At 48.7% G+C, this 16,113-nt stretch overlaps 1 protein-coding gene across 12 annotated transcripts in view; it reads right to left on the reverse strand.

Moving 5' to 3' along the window:
• Positions 1 to 16,113, reverse strand: part of EIF4G1 (eukaryotic translation initiation factor 4 gamma 1) — a 1,670,216-nt gene that overhangs the window by 50,025 nt on the left and 1,604,078 nt on the right. For all 12 annotated transcript variants that reach the window (XM_069618798.1, XM_069618805.1, XM_069618804.1 and 9 more), the window contains one exon: positions 8,176 to 8,274. In XM_069618798.1, coding sequence (XP_069474899.1) covers positions 8,176 to 8,274 — 99 coding nt within the window. The remainder of the gene's footprint in view (positions 1 to 8,175; positions 8,275 to 16,113) is intronic.

Raw genomic sequence — 16,113 nt, forward strand, 5'->3', positions numbered from 1 at the left:
ACCACAAAGATTTAGTTGGTAGCTGTGGCTAAGCAGTCAGACTTATCTCAAGAGGGAGATGAGCAATATTCAGGGTTTACACAATAGGACTACAATACTATGGCACAAGGAAACGCTGACCAAAGTCTTGTATTAAAAAGAATATATATATTTATTTTACACACCTCTAATCACATTTATTAAAGCAAGTTAAAATCAGTATACACAACTCCCTCGTTAAATTGTAGACTAGTTTGAGCAAGAGTGAAAACCGAGCAAAACGGCACAGTGAAAACCAAACACAAATGGTACTCTATCAATTACTCACAAGGGAGGGAAAGAACAAGTTAGAGGAAAATACTCTTAGTCACCCTAGTAACACTTCCCAATAAGATTGTGAACAAGTTTAGACAAGACAGTACTTTTGCATGTATAATACATAGGTGAAAACCAAGCAAAATGGCACTTCACAAGTTTTAAAAGTGGGAAGGAAAAGGTGGTTATAAGAGTTAGGTACACCAACACATTTCTAGGTGAGAAGCAATCTAGAGAAGGCAGTTGTAAGAGATTCAGCCAGAGTCAATAGGCCTGTGCCAGAGTCAGTGATACAGTGCAAAGTGCCTAGGAGTAAAATGTTCTTGTAGCTGCAGTCAAGTCTTTGTTTAACGATTCGAAAGGGTGGTTGCAGAAGGTGAAAGACAATGTTAGACAATAGGGGTGGCAAACCCAGCAGGTAAGTAAAGGATTTAAAACACCTTTAGCAGTACCAAACGAAAAGGGTGGCCTGGCGGACCAAAGTACCTTAAAACCTAGAAGAGGCTCTTGCGGTGGCGGTTGTTCCTGGCAGTTCCTGCAGTTAGGGAGATCCAGCCGAGGAAGAGAGCACTCGCCATGGAGGAAGGTTTTGAGTTACTGCACTGCCCAGGGATGAAGCCAGCAGCGGTGCTGCCAAACGAAATAAAAGGTACGCTCCTTTAAATCACAGCCCGGGCGGACAGGTGCCTGGCCATCCGGTCTCCGAATGCAGGGCACTGGCGATTCGACCAAGGCAGGTCCTGGAAGGCGACTTGCAAACTGGTTGGCCCCACCAGCTCAAGGGAAGAAGGCTCTTGGAGATAAAGATCTTCTCTCGTTGTGTGGAGAAAAGTGGTGAGACGCTGCAGCAGGGCTTCACCGGTGGTTCACTTGATGCAGATGTCTTTGGCGTCCCTCCTCTTCGGCTTCTTAGTTCCAGTGGCGACCGGCGTTATGTTAGAGGCTGTCAGTAAATGTGGTAGCCTCGAACAATGGGAAAATCCCATCGGAAAATATTTGTGGTTGAATATTTCTGGTAGTAACCACTGCCACCAGCCAGAAACGAGAGGGGGACAGTACAGTACCCTCTTGAAAATTAACATAAGGGAAAAACTATTAACCCTTTCCAGTACCTCCATAGTAAGATGGGTTGTACTGGTTTTCTTCATAAAGAGTAACTAGTAAAGTCAATGGGGACTTTACATGTCCTGGGAGACAGTAGTCAGTCCCAGGGTAAGGAGTCCATGTTTGGGGGGGTCGCTACAACACCCCTGTGTCACTGCACGGATGGTGCTGTGTAACACATGTGGATAAAGAGGGTTCCTATGAGGGTGAGATAAACCCCATAGACATTAAACACAAAACAATAGCCCAGAACACAAACAGAAAATATGCCTAAGAGTGGGAAAAAGAGTCTCACTCTTAGCAGGAGAAAAAAAACCCTTCAAATCCAGCAAATCTGCTGGGATCTCTATACATAAGGGAAATTAGCCATAGAATGAGAATTCTCCCTAACACCCGCTTGTCATCAGGGACGAATTCCAGTAGCGGAGCCAGCTTAAACTAAAGCTCCCGGTCTCATCTGGCCACGACCGCGAGGGCATTGGCAGCGTTGACCGTCATCACCGAGTAGATAACCTTCCTACCCATGGAATCCAACTTCTTCCCCTTGTTGTCCAGAGGGGTGGAGGAAGCCAAGCTCAACTATTTCTTCCTGGCGGCTGCTGAAACCAGAGTCCGGCGATGGTTGAGATCGTAAGGACTTGGGTGAAGAGTCCGGCACCCTGTACTACTTCTACTCCTCTTTTCTGGGGCTTTAGAAGGGTTCTTCAGCAGCGCCAGCCCTTCGTCCCAAACATCGCCCAGGAGCGGTACCGAAAGGATGGTCTTCCTCTTTGCCTCCCGGGGCTGATATAAGAAGCATTCCTTCTTTACTTCCAGCATGAGCTGGAAAAGGTCTGAAGCTTGGGCAATCATTGCGTGGAAAGATCCGACCTCATCCGGCAGAGGCGCTCTGGGCAGAGGCAACTGTAGGTCCCCCATCCCGCTGTCTTCATCCATACCCGTTTTCTCTGTGTCTGTCTCCCTTGGGGTGGAGAGGGGAGCGATGGGTGGCATGGAGGTCTAGGGTGCTTCCTCTTCGTGGCCGGCGGTTTCCCCAGTGTCAACAGGGTGGCCAGTCTGTACCTCAGACACACGTGTGTGGAGGGTCAAGAGGATGTCCAGTGAAAGGTCCCTAGGCAGTATCTGGGATGTAGAGGTACTAGGTCCCGGGCCCTCGTCATCCTGGTGTCAGTTTCGTTACTGTGGTTGAATGTTGGTGTGGGAATAGGAGTTTATGTCCTTGGTTTGGCCCGTAACTTATATGTACAGAGTGTGGCGAGCTTCCCAAGCCAAGATGGAGGTTCCAAACAAGGTCTCCGATTGGTGTGGAGTGTGTGGAAAGCAGAGTCTGGACATTCTAAACTGCCTTTCATTGTGAGCAGCCCAGCAGGAAAGGACCTATATGTTTAGCTCTGTGATAAGTTACTTTTGGCTGGTCCTTTCTGCCCGATATTGAGCTAATTTGGAACTGGAGAGAGTCCGGAGTTCAAAAGATAAATCCTGAGATCAGAGGAAGATAAGAAGCAAGCTAAGTGAATTCCTGAAGTTTTCAAAAGTAACTGTTAACTGAACTGTTTATAGTTTAATTCTTTGGAGTATATTTGAGTAGGAACAGTTTAATAGAAACTCAGTGGAGCAAAGTACATTGAGCTCACCCAGCTTAGATAAATATTGAGTGTTTCAACTGTAGCGCCATGTTTCCTTGTTGCTAAGCGACCCGAGCGCAAGTTGAAGATTTGCGCTCAAGTTAATGAAAACCGTTTCATGTCTATGCATTGATCGTTTCAAAGACCACATGTCGCTTCGTGTTATACTGAATGAGAACTAGTTAATTTAGTACTCATTACCTTGGGTGCGTAGTGCTGAGTTAGTGGCAGATATTTTGCACTTTCTGCGCAAGTGACAGTGTTCGTAGGGGCTCCGTTTAGTGTGCTCATCGCGGTACAAGTTAGAACGCGTCCTCGAGAACACTAATCTGTGCGCGTGTGATTTTAGATTTACAGACTCCATTTATGAAGAAGCTACTCGCTTCGCGTGTGCCAAGATTCCGCTTCCCGGTGCTCGTTTAATGATAGAGACACTTTCCGCTTCGCGCATGCGCAGTACATTGATTCCGCATTCGAGCGCTCAGTTGTTTGTTTTTCTTTGGAGACACTTTTCGCTCCGTGAGTGCTCAGCATTATCCATGGCACCAATTCTGGAAGGAAGCTGCAACTGTTGATCATTAAGCAGAGGAAACTAAATGCACAACGTGCATCTACCAGGAATTAAAAAGGACATTACAAATTACTGAGCAATGTGGAAATAGACTACAGTCCTGAAGTCCATCTCTGGCTCCAGGGTGTCTAGGGTGGGCAGGAAGTGTGGGAGGTGCCCGAAATTCAGCGTGCTTAGTCTCCTAGGAGATCCAAATGCACTGTAATGATTGGTCGGCTGACTGTCCAGCAAGGACAGCCACCCTGCTGGGTGACTTGACAGCTAGGCTGGAATGAATGGGAGAGAAATAAATAAAAGGCGAGGCTTTTGGGTTGGCAGGCAGTCGACCACTGGACGAAGGAACCGAAGAACTTGAAGAGGACACCTGCTGCAACTCCTGGACCGTTGGTTTGCCCGGTGAAGCCCTGCGGCTGTGCTGAAACTCCAAATTAGTATCGATAGAGAAGCCCCTGCAAGGACTTCTCCCGTTGAGTTGATGGGACCAATCAACTCCAAAGTAAGCCACCTGGACATTCTCTTAGAGCTGGTTGCATATCCACAGAGTTGCTGCTGGAAACCGAAAAGCCAGGAAGAGGAACATCAGATTGTATGCGTTGATGTTAAGTTGGCCAAGAGATCCAGGAATATCCTCCGGACTCCCAGGAAGCAGGACTGACCGAGCCTGAGCCCCCTCAACGGAGTGCCGGACCCCAGATGCAAGGAAAGTCAATCTCGACAGCCAGGAACCGCAGTGTTGCTATTTGCGGCAGTCGCGAGGAGCTGTAACACTGAAGTGCCACTGGTTGGAAAGATTGCCGGTTGCGAGTGGTGACCGTCACATTGCAGTGCAGTAGTCCCCAGGAGTCCTCCCTCTTGTCCCCACGACTGAGGCCCAGGAACAGTGATATCTGCAGAGCTGCTCAAGAACAGAAGTCATCTGCCGCACTTTTTGTTCCATACAAAAGGTACTGTAAAAGTCTAAGAGAACTTACCTCTCATTGTAGAGTTGCTTGCATCCTCTACCACTAAAGTCTAAACAGCTTGTGGCCCTACATTTGATTCTTTTCTTCAAAGACTTCTAAAACATTGTGCAAAGACTTTTCTACTTACCTACCAGAGGTGCTTCATCCTATATAAGACTTTTGCCCATTGACTTTGGCCTAGCCTACTATACTGAATGACTCTGCTTAGGGGACCCAAACACATTTGCCAGCTTAAGAATATTTGTGGTCTCGTTTGTTCTAATAATCTTTTCCTTTTACCAACTTCTAATAGTATTCTAAATGCAAACAGTAAGATATTAATGTCCCCAGCACCCTAGCTACTTAAGTCACCCGAGGGTTTAGGTTGTGTCTGTGGGCCACTCCAAAAGGGTCTTTATGATTTAGAAACTAAGAGTGTATAGTATTGAAGTATATTTGTGTGCTGCTTTTTATGTTGCTCCCTTCTGAAGAAGGCTTATTCTGACTGATAAATTAATAATTGTTTATTCAAGAAACCTTGTGTGTAAGAGTTTATTTGAATACTTGTCACTGAATCAATGTGCAACTCCCCTACAGCTCACATGGACACCCCCCTTGAGATAAGCCTGGCTGCTCAACACGCCACTAAACTGTGTAGTACAAGCTTATACCAAAGGTTGGGTTTCCTATTACTTGTAGTCAGAGTTGTTGTAGTGCACCCTAAGGATACTGCATACAGACATTGCCTAACACAGACCCCATGCTGGAGAATGATTTATTTAACGGTCAGTTTTAAATGTCTTCTTTAAAAAGGGCAATATGCAACAATCAAAATACACTTCATACCACTTTCTCAGATTTAGTTTAAGTAGATACTCGTTAGAGATGCTGTCAATACATTTCCTACACCCTGGGGCGACTTCAGTTACGAGGCAGTATTGGCATTTAAAAATTCTGAGGTTGTGAAAAAGGAACAGGTTAGGGAAGGGAAAAGGTTAACAGGTTCTCAAGAATCTGAGCACTTTTCAATCTCCCAATGAAGTCTAGATTAGATCTTTTCCAGCAATACAAAATGTATGCACCACCTATGAGGGACAGTTCGAATCAAAGTCAATGGGTCAGAAGAATCTGCAGGGAGCCAGGACAGCCAAAGTCAATTTGAACAAGGTCTATGGAGCTGAGGCACTTCTTAGACAGCACAAGAGTCTTGCACAGAGTTAGAGAGTTTGTAAGGAATCCCTGTTGGGCCACAAGCTGTTAGGCTTGTGAAGGGCAGAGCTGAAATCAACTCTGCAAAAAAGCAGCTACTGCAAGTCTCAAGTGAGATAATGCAAGCTACAGACAAAAGAGATAAGTACCCCTTAGTCAAGTAGGTACCTTAGGTTTGAAGAAGAGGATCCAGCTGACATCTTTCCTGGTTGCAGACTTGCAGATCCTGGGTCCCTGGGCCTCAGTCGTGGGGAAAGGAGGGAGAACGTCTGGAGGACTCCTGCACAGCAGTTTGTTAGTCAGTTGCAGCTACAGGCTCTTTTCAGTTCAGCTGCACTTCGCAATTTCAGCTACCAGAAAATAGCACCACCACGGATCTTGGACACTTGATGGGTTTCACTTGCTTCTGGAGTCCAGCAGTCTGGTGAGGTGATGCTGGCTTGGGCCCTGCTGCTTCGGGAGGGTCTACAGGATCTTCCTGGAGCTCTGTTCCAGCTTACAGACGTTGCACTCTATTACAGATTTCTCTGACACCAGCAGCAGCAAAGAAGTACAGCCAGTTGGGGAAGGTCCTCCAGCAAAGTTCTTCTTGGGGTTAAGTAGGTCCCACTAACAGAAGGTAAGAAGTCATCCGTTCCGGGCTTCTCTAATCGATTCGGAGTTGGAGCTTCAGCACTGCAGCAGGGTTTCACTGGGCACTTCAAGGGTCAAAGCGGGTACAAGCAAGCTTCTCTGTTTCCTTCGTCGGATGTTTCGTCCAGTGGTCGATTCTGCCTTCAGTCGAAGAAACCTCGCCTTTATTGCAGGTTTCTCCCATTCATGCATAGCCTGGCTTTCACTCACAGCAGTGTGGCAGTCTTGCAAGGACCACCAACCAGCCAGCCAATCAGCACTGGGTGCTTTCAGGTAACCAAGGAGACTAAGAACAGGGCGTTTCGGGCACCTCCCTCGATTCCTGCCCTGCCAGACACACTGGAGCCAGAGGCTGGTTTCAGAATTGAAGCCCTTCAAGGGCAAAACCAAAAAAAAGGGTTATACCTGGTTTGGTGCGCAGAGTAAAACCCAAGAAAGGCCTCACAAGCAATAAATGGTGAAAAAGAGACTGGGCCATTTTGACAAAATAGGCCCCTATGGGTGCAATACTGCAGCTGAGGATTTAGCCTGCGTTAAAAGCACAAAATAGTAGGAAAATGTAACCACTGCCACCAGCCAAGACGTGAGGGTAGCAAACTTTCTTTTTACATGAGTCAGTAGGAAAAGGGGCTAAGTAACCCCCCCCCGACCCCCAGTACTACCACATAAGATGGGGTGTACTGGACCTACAAAGGAAAAACAGGTAAGTAAAGTCAATTTCACTTTACTACTCTTGGGAACAGTCGTTCACCCAAGAGAAGGTGTTTTAACCTTAAGAGAAATCCAAAAGACTTCTCTGTGACACTGCACTGAAGGTGTTGTGTGTCACCATATAAAAGGTAGATGCCTATGGAGTTTGTCAGACTCTCAAAATAAAGAAACACAGGGTCCAAATCAGATAAATAAATGAATGAGAAAAAGGTCTCACTCCAGGATAAAATTAAATGTCCTAAAGTCCAGAAAAAGAGCTGGGGGTCTCTAAGGTTGAAGGGAATTGGCACAGAAATGAGAATTCTCCCCGACAGCGCCAGAGGACACAGCAGTACCTAATATTGGATAAGAAAAAAAGAAGGGAAGAATACTTCTCCGGGTACTAGCGCGAGGAATTACAAGGCCTAACCTAGGAGCGCTGGATAAAGTGGTCTGTTCCCGTCAATGTGGAAAAGAGCACTGGGGCGTGGCGCCAGTGGGCGGAGTGAGGGGAGCACATGCTCGATCTGCTCTTCTAATTTCTATGGGCTGCTTGTATGGACTTAGCCACTCCCACCTACCTTTGGCTGGCTAAAAATGCACACATGCATTTTATAATATTAGGGACCTAGCCACTCCTTACCTATCTTCGTGCTGACTAGAAATCTACAAACGCATTTTAGAATTCTTCCTCCATATCTCAGACCACCGCCTTCCAAATGGCATTCATCCCCACAGCACTTCGAGTCCAAACCAATGGCAGTAGGTGCTATAGAAATGCCAAATAACTTAAACAAAGTGCTCCTGAAGAACTCAGATTATTTTACATCACAAGTAATTTCTGCAAGGGTAATTGCAATTTCATTGAATTTCCTGAATATGTAATGCTCACTTCAGTCAACCCAATTCCCAGACTGCTGCAGCGCTAAGGGAATATAAAAACTGAAGTTAAGCACTTTACAAATGCCACACGATACAGTAACGGTGAAGATGCCATAAGCTATTTACTTCTGCTGCAGTCAAAGACATCCTGTTGCTTCTGCAAGAACACAAAGTTGCACTGGAATGAACATCAAGCCTGATCAGTTTACACAGTCAAGTTGCCTACCTTCTCTGTGATGAATTTATTTACATCCTCATCTTCTGGCAGGAATTCTTTCCAGCCAAGCCCTGCTTCCCGCCATAATTCTCCAGCCTTCTTGTGACTCTGTAGAAGAAAAGTCTGGTGACTTCAAGTAAAACAAAACTGGCACTAGAGTTGGTGAAGACCAACATGAGCGGCAATGCATGGACATGCAGGCAGAAACACTCAATTCTGTAAGGACTTCCCCTTATGACATGACTTTATAGCCCACCAAGGACTCACAGGCCATAGTCCACAATGTATACTTAAAGATAACTTCCATTAGAACAAAAATATGCATGAATGCCATTCAGCACTACATTATGACACCAGCATATTGCAATCACCACACAAAGCATTTGCTTATATCCTGGAATATTGACATCTCACACTTTCACCCAGGCCAAGGCATCATGAGCTGTGCATTTAACCACTCTAAGACAGCCCAATAGAACAAGACCAGGCACACTAGTAACAGTCTACCAGCCCTGTGTTCAAGGGGTGGGCTGCACTGACTTCTAAGCGAGACAGTTCTTTAAGCTTTTCCTGGCTCACCAGTAGTAGCAATGTCTGGGCAGTCAAGGAAAGCTGTTGGGGGCAGGAATAGCAAAGTGGTTCAAGATACATTATAACAGGAAAAATGGCAAAGGAGGTCATCATTCAATCTAGAGCAAATAGAATCTTTCACTGAGAAAAGTGATGGAAGGCCAAAATTAAAATGGGAGCGGTGATGGGGGGAGGTTAAGGCTATGTTGGTGGAGGAAATATTACCTGTAGCCACACATATTCCCGGATGTTTAACTACTGTGGGACTAGTTGCTTGAGAAAACCAAACTGTTCCCTTGCTAAACAACGGAGGAACAGCTAAGTGACTTGGTAGCAGGCTCATATTTCTCCAAGGGGTCCTCAGCCTGGGAGTCTAAGGGAGAGTTCAATTTCAGTTCTTTTTTTGGTAGGGCTGATTTCGAATACTCTGGTCTGGTGGACAGATGTACAGAAGCCAACCTAGCTTAGTGACAGGGACAACTCTGGGAGCTGCCGCCAAACCAGTTCAAGGTTGTAAGGCGAGTGGTCAAGCCCAGGTCTCAAGAAGTGGGGAGCCTGTAAGGAGTCCTCAATGAGTACACAGTGAAAAGTCAAGAAACGTGCTAAGACAATCAGTTATGGGATACATTACTCACCGTTATCGTATTTCTGATGCTTGGGGGAGATGGCAAGGCTCAAACAAAAGCATCTCTTACATCCTCACCAGGCTCACCTTCAAGCGAACATGTTGCGCAGCAGTGCTTGGCCGACTTTGGACTCCTCCCTGGAATCCCCGTCGACGCAGCAGAATTTCGTGAAGGTGTACATCGACCTCCACATAGCAGCCCTGCAGATGTCCAGCAGGGGCATACCAGACAAACGCCGCTGTAGCAGTGATCGCTCTGGTAGAGTGGGCTCTCGGACGGCCAGGCAGCAGTCGGTTTGCCAAACAGTGACAGTGGGTGATACAGCCGGAGAGCACCTAGAAACAGAAACCTTGGACAGGGCGTCCCATGGTTCACAGGATTAAAGTTCAAAGAGCTAAGAGGTTTTCCGGAAACTCTTTGTGCGGGCCACATAAAACTTCAGCGCTCTAGCCACATCCAGCGAGTGCAAAGTCCTTTCAGCCGGCAACTAATGCGTCAAAAAACAGAGGTAACACCAAGGGCTTGTTTAGATGAAAGTCCGACTGCACCTTGTGCATGGAGGGGTGCGTCCGCAGCACCACCCTCGTCTTGGGGAAAGTCATTAAGGCGATTTACAGTAGAGGGCCTGATCTCCCCCACTCGTCGTGCAGAGGTGATGGCCACGAGAAAAGCTGTTTTCCACAAAACAAATGTGAATGGAGCAGAATGTATAGGCTCGAACGGGGGTCCCATGAGCCTAGTAAGCACCCCATTGAGCGCCCACGATGAGTGGAAAAGTTCTTTGAGAATTCCTTGACCAATCGGTGCGACCACAACAATGGTCGTCCTGGGGATCTGGTGTAGCGGGAGAAAGCCACCAGATGAACCTTGATGGCGGTGTGGGCTAGCCCAGATTTGGACCAACAACAGCAAAAATTGAAGTACCTGAGGGGCCTTGACATCGCCCGTAGCAACGCCTCCTCCTCCGACAGCCACAGGCCTCTGGCACTTCCGGTGTGTGCTCCCCATCCCCCCAGGGAATCATCCGTCATTACCATCTCCTGGTGTGGTGGGGCCTGGAAATATGCGCCTCCGGTCAGATGAGAGTATGACCCACCACCTTATCGCCCGACAGAAACCCTCTCCGAGAGCGATCTTAGGAACAGCGTGTCCTGCGATGGAGTCAAGCAGGACTTTGCGTAATTCACTAGGAACCCCAGATCCATCAGTAGTCGGACGGTCCTCGCTGGGTGGTCGACGGCAATGCTCCTTGAGCTGGCCCGGATAAGCCAGTTGTCCAATTAAGGGTAGACGTGGATCCCTTGCAGTTGCAGATGGTCCGCCACCAGTGCCAGGCACTTGAAGACTCTGGGTGCCGACTTTAATCCGAAGGGCAGGGCCTTGAATTGGCAATGCATCCCCTGAACGATGAAGCGCAGGAACTTGCGGTGTCCCTTGTGAATGGGGATGTGGAAGTAAGTATCTTCCAGGTCCAACCACAGAAAGTCTCCCTCTACTAGCTTTCCGAGCACATGCTGAAGAGTAACCATCCAGAACTTTTGAGACTTTATGTACTTGTTAAGTCGCCGTAGGTCGAAAATGGGCCTCCAGACCCCGGTCTTCTTTTGCACTACGAAGTACATTGAATAAACTCAGAGCCCCCGAGTCGCTTTGGTACAAGCTTTATCGCCCCTTTCTCTAGCATGGGCCAAAGCTCCAACAGCAATTTAGGGACGCGATTTTCCTGCCGGGCCACCGGTGGTATTTGTGTCTCAGTAGGCGAGAACGTCCAGCACCCAACGGTCGGTGGAGATGGTGTTCGACATGCTGACGAAGTTCGCCAGCCGGCCTTCCACCGGGGTGCACGTGCGTTGGCCTCCAAGTCACAGCTGGTTCATTCTTCCTTGGAGGACAACGGGCCACCTTGGGGTCCTTGACAACGGTGTCGTCCTCCGAACGTCTTGGGAGTATCCCCAGTTGGTCTCTTGGCGCTTTGGAACGTGCTCTATCGCTCATTTTCTTAGCTTGGGCCGTACCTCCTGCAGGAGCGGAGGGATGTGCTGCTCCTGCCGGGCTATCAGTGGTATCCACAGACACTTTTGCTGGAACTCTAGAATGTGTCAGTGGGCGAGAGAGTCTATCAGTCGATGGAGCTCTTCGGGGTGCATGGGTGGGGGCCTGACGCCAGAAACACGCCACCCTCGTCCTTATCAGTCATCCCCGTAGCTCTAGGGGCGAGGACATGTGAGCCGGTTGGTGAGGTGGCGAGGGGTGCCTTTTCATCTTTGCCGGTGGTGGTGGGCCCAGAGTCACAGGTGCCGGGGTGCCATCGGCATCCTCTTCTGTATCTCCAACAAGATGTCGAGAGAGACGTCTCTGGGAGGGGGAGCATGCCTGCACACAGCACCTGCGACTTTGTCGGCTCTGCCATCATCGCCCCCTCAACGAGTTCACAGTCTGCGTTTCCATAGTCATTCCCCACGTCCTCTACGACCGTGTGAACGGATGCCATCTCCTGCTCTGAAGAAATATCTGTGAATTGTAGCACCATGGAGGCCTCCACTGCCGCCCCCCCCGCCCTCCTTTGCATCCTGAAGGGTCGCTGCAGGGCTCAGGGCTGGCATCTTCTCCAGTGCCTTCTCCACTGGTTTGGCTGAAGCCTCCTGCCTGGGAGGAAGGGCCACTCTGGGCGTAGTCAGTACCTGGGACCGGGTCAGCCCCTTTCACCTTCGAGAGGGCGGCCACTACCAACTCGATTGACAAGGATGACAATGCATTACTTACCGTAAAAGCATTTGATGGTTGTATCTGTTTAGATTCACATGCTGTGCATAGGTCCGACATCCAGTGGTCACTGCGGAGTATTGCATTTTGTTTTTCGTAGTCGAAAAGGGACGTCGACCGGGCGTGTCTGAAATACTATCCCTATAGTGACGTGTGTTGTACCCACAATCCCTCACGCGTCGAGGTCCCTCTGTTTGTATTTTTCTGCCCTGAGGGAGCCTTCTAGACGTGAGTGAGTACAGAAAAGAGATATAAAAGGAAGTCTATGTTCCTTCCATCCGAGCGGGGAGGAAGGGTGGGCGCATGTGAATCTAAGCAGATACAATCATCAGAAATGCTTTTACGGTAAGTAATGTATTGTCTTCTGATGCTTGTTAATCTGCTTAGAATCACATGCTGTGCATAGACTAGCGAGCAGTACCCGGAGTTGGCGGTGGGTTATGAGAAGGAACAGTAGAGAAAAGATGTCTTCGTACTGCCTGACCCACCTGGGAGTCAGATCTCGAGTGTGCATCTAGACCGTAGTGTTTTGTAAAGGTGTGCACAGAACTCCAGGTAGCCGCTTTGCAGATGGACTCAAGGGGAACATTTGCAATGAATGCTATGGACGTCCCCGTGCCTCGAGTAGAGTGTGCTCTAGGCTTAAAGGGCAGTTCTCTCTTAGCAAGAGTATATCAGAGAGTGATGCATTGAACAATCCATCTAGAAATAGTGGACTTTGAAACTGCATCTCCTTCTCTTCCTGCTGCCACCGAGACGAAGAACTGATTAGTCTTCCTCAGTGGTCTGGTTCTTTCCATGTAGAACATGACCGCTCTGCGCACATCTAGTGTGTGCAGAGTTTTTTTCTCCCAAGTTGGAAGGATTTTGAAAGAACGTTGGCAGTTCTATAGACTGGTTTACGTGGAATTTCGATATGAACTACAGCGCAAACCTTGGGTGCGTGCATAGAACCACCTTATCTCTGTGAACTGTAACGAAGGGGTCTAGAACAGAAAGAGCCTGAAGTTCACTTACCCTCCTGATGGAGGTGATAGCTATTAAAAAAGCAGTCTTAAGAGTGAGGTCTTTAAGAGATGCTTTGTGCATGGGTTCGAAAGGTGAGCCCATGAGTCTGGTAAGTACCACGTTAAGGTCCCATCCGGGAGCTGGGTCAGCTCTCGGGGGGTGTATTCTCTTTATTCCCTCCATGAAGGCCTTTATAACAGGGATCTTCCACCACGACACCTTGAGTTGGGAAGTGGTGTATGCAGAAAGTGCCGCCAGGTGGACTTTAATGGAATTGAACACTAGACCTAAATCCAACAAGTGGGTCAGGTATAGAACAATATGTGTGGGAGAGCAGTCAATTGGGTTGATGCCTTCCCCTCTGCACCAGATGACAAATCTCCTCCACTTGCTAGAGTAGCAGTGGCGAGTGTTAGGTTTTCTGGCTTCCCCGAGAATGTCCATACATCTCTGCGGGAGCAGTGGATGTCCGAATTCTATGATCTCAGGAGCCAAGCTGCTAAATTCATGTTCTGGGGGCATGGATGCAGAGTCCTGCCTTTGTTTTGTGACAGCATGTTGTACTGGCAGGGGAGTTTCACTGGGGGAGATAGAGACATCTCCATCAAGTGAGCGAACCATGGCTGTCGGGCCCACATTGGGGCCACCAGTATCATGGTTACTTGTTCCTGGTGCATCTGGTGCACCACCTTGTTGAGAAGGGGAGTCGGGGGAAAAGCGTAAACAAATTTCCCTGACCATTGCATCGACAGACCGTTCCCCTTGGATTGGTTCTGGGGGTACCTGGAGGCGTAACTTGGGCACATTGTGAGTTCTCCAGGGTTGCGAATAAGTCTATTTCTGGGAATCCCCATTGTGTGAAGACGTCAAAGACGATGCCTTCGTGCAGTCGCCATTCGTACTCTTCGGACAGGGGGAAATCTCTGCTGAGTTTGTCTGCCAGCAGATTGAGTTCCCCTGGTACATGTTCTGACAGTAGGAACATGTTTTGTTTGAGAGCCCACTTCCATATATTTTGGGCCAGTTTGGACAGTCCTGGAGAGTGGGTGCCCCCCCTGCTTGTTGATGTAGTACATGGCTGTGGTGCTGTCTGTAAGGACCATCACTGTCTTCCCTTGTAAGTGTTCCTGGAAGGCTTTTAGTGCTTTGAACACCGCCAGTAGCTCCAGTAGGTTTATGTGCTTGGATGCTACGTTCGGAGTCCACACTCCGTGAGCAGTCTGATGGGATAGGTGAGCCCCCCATCCTGTGAGGGATGATTAGAGTGGCCTCCACCGCGGGTGTGGCAAAGGGTTTCCCTTTTTCCAGGTTTTCCTTTGTCCACCATCGTAGCGAGAGAACCAAGGCCTGTGAGACCACCACTGGATCGTCCCATAATCCGCTGACCTGACACCACTGGCTGTTGAGCCACTCTTGCATAGGGCGCATGCGCAGGCGCGCGTGAGGTACCAAATAAATACACGACGCCATCATGCCTAGCAAGCGCATTGCTTTGCGTACCGTCACCTCTCGACCGGCCACATATTGAGGGATCTGAAACAGCATGTTTTGGACCCTCTCGTTGGAGGGGAAGACGAGGCCGTCCTTGGTTTGAATTAGAGCCCCTAGGAATAGTTTGATTTGGCTGGGGTCTAGGCTGGACTTCTTTTCGTTGATGGAGAAGCCCAACTGGAACCAAATATCTACAGTCTTTTGGGTATTGGAGAAGCATGTTTCGTAAGAATCCCCTGTTATGAGCCAGTCGTCGAGGTAAGGGTATACTGGGATGGATAACCTGCACAGGTGGGCCGCTGCCACTGCCAGTACTTTCGTGAATACCCTTGGTGCAGATGCTATGCCGAAGGGTAGCACTCTGAACTGATAGTGTTTGCCCTCTATCATAAACCTGAGGTATCTTCTGTGCGCTGGCAACATTAAAATATGAAAGTATGCATCTTTCATGTCCAATGTTGTCATGTAATCTCCCTGTGATAGCAGTGGGATCACTTCCTGTAAGGTCACCATACGGAACTTCTGGGGTTTGATAAACCTGTTCGCTGGGCGCAGATCTAATACAGGGCGCATGGTTAGATCCTTTTTGGGTACAAGGAAGTACACTGAATAAATACCTTCCGTTACCTGAGATAGAGGCACGACCTCTATGGCTCCTTTTTCCAGCAGTTGTACTTCTTGGAGAAGGATGGCAAGGTGTTCCGGTGTCATGCGTCGTCCCCTCGGGGGTCTGTATGTTGGGGAACTGTTGAATTCGATGCAGTATCCGTGGGCTACGGTGGAAAGTACCCAGCGGTCTGACGTTATTCCCTCCCATGCTGGAAGAAAGGATGTTATCCGGCCCCCGACCGGTGTTGCATGGGAGGGGACGCGAATCTTCGCGTCACTTGGTGTTGTTGGGGCCTTGGGAGCCTCTGGGGGTGGACCCCCGCCCTCTCCCTTTGCCCCTGCGCTGTCCTCTTTGGCTGTACTGCCCACTATTGGTCTGGTAACTGGTGGCAGGGTACTGTTGCTGCTGATTCTGCTTTTGGCGTTGGCCACAAAAAAAGCGTGTGTTGCCATAGCCGCGTCTGGTAGTGGGCTTAGAGATCTGGTCAAGAGTTTTGATAGTATCAAACTCTTTTTTAGCCATTTCCAGAGCCTCATCCACCGCCTTCCCGAAGAGGTTTGAGTCTTCAACAGGTTTATTTATTAAAGACGCCTGTGTCTCCGGTTTGAACCGTGAGTTGCGCAGCCATACATGGCATTTTAGGAGTATTCCCTGAACCAGGGAACGTCCCGCTGTCTCAGCAGCATCCAGAGAGTTCTTTACAATACTCTGGTTGACCTGGGTTCCTTCGCCAATAGTTGAAAGCAGGAGTGTACGTAGTGGTTCAGGCACTTCTTCGGCGTCCTTGCGCAGTTTGGCCCACTGCGCGTCCGCGTAGCTAGCTAGCAAAGAATTGTTGTCCGCAATTCTTGCCGAAAAGGCAGCCGAGGATGTGACTCT

Source organism: Ambystoma mexicanum, chromosome 10, assembly GCF_040938575.1.
Source record: "Ambystoma mexicanum isolate Mex_15411 chromosome 10, UKY_AmexF1_1, whole genome shotgun sequence".
Taxonomy (NCBI): Eukaryota; Metazoa; Chordata; class Amphibia; order Caudata; family Ambystomatidae; genus Ambystoma; species Ambystoma mexicanum.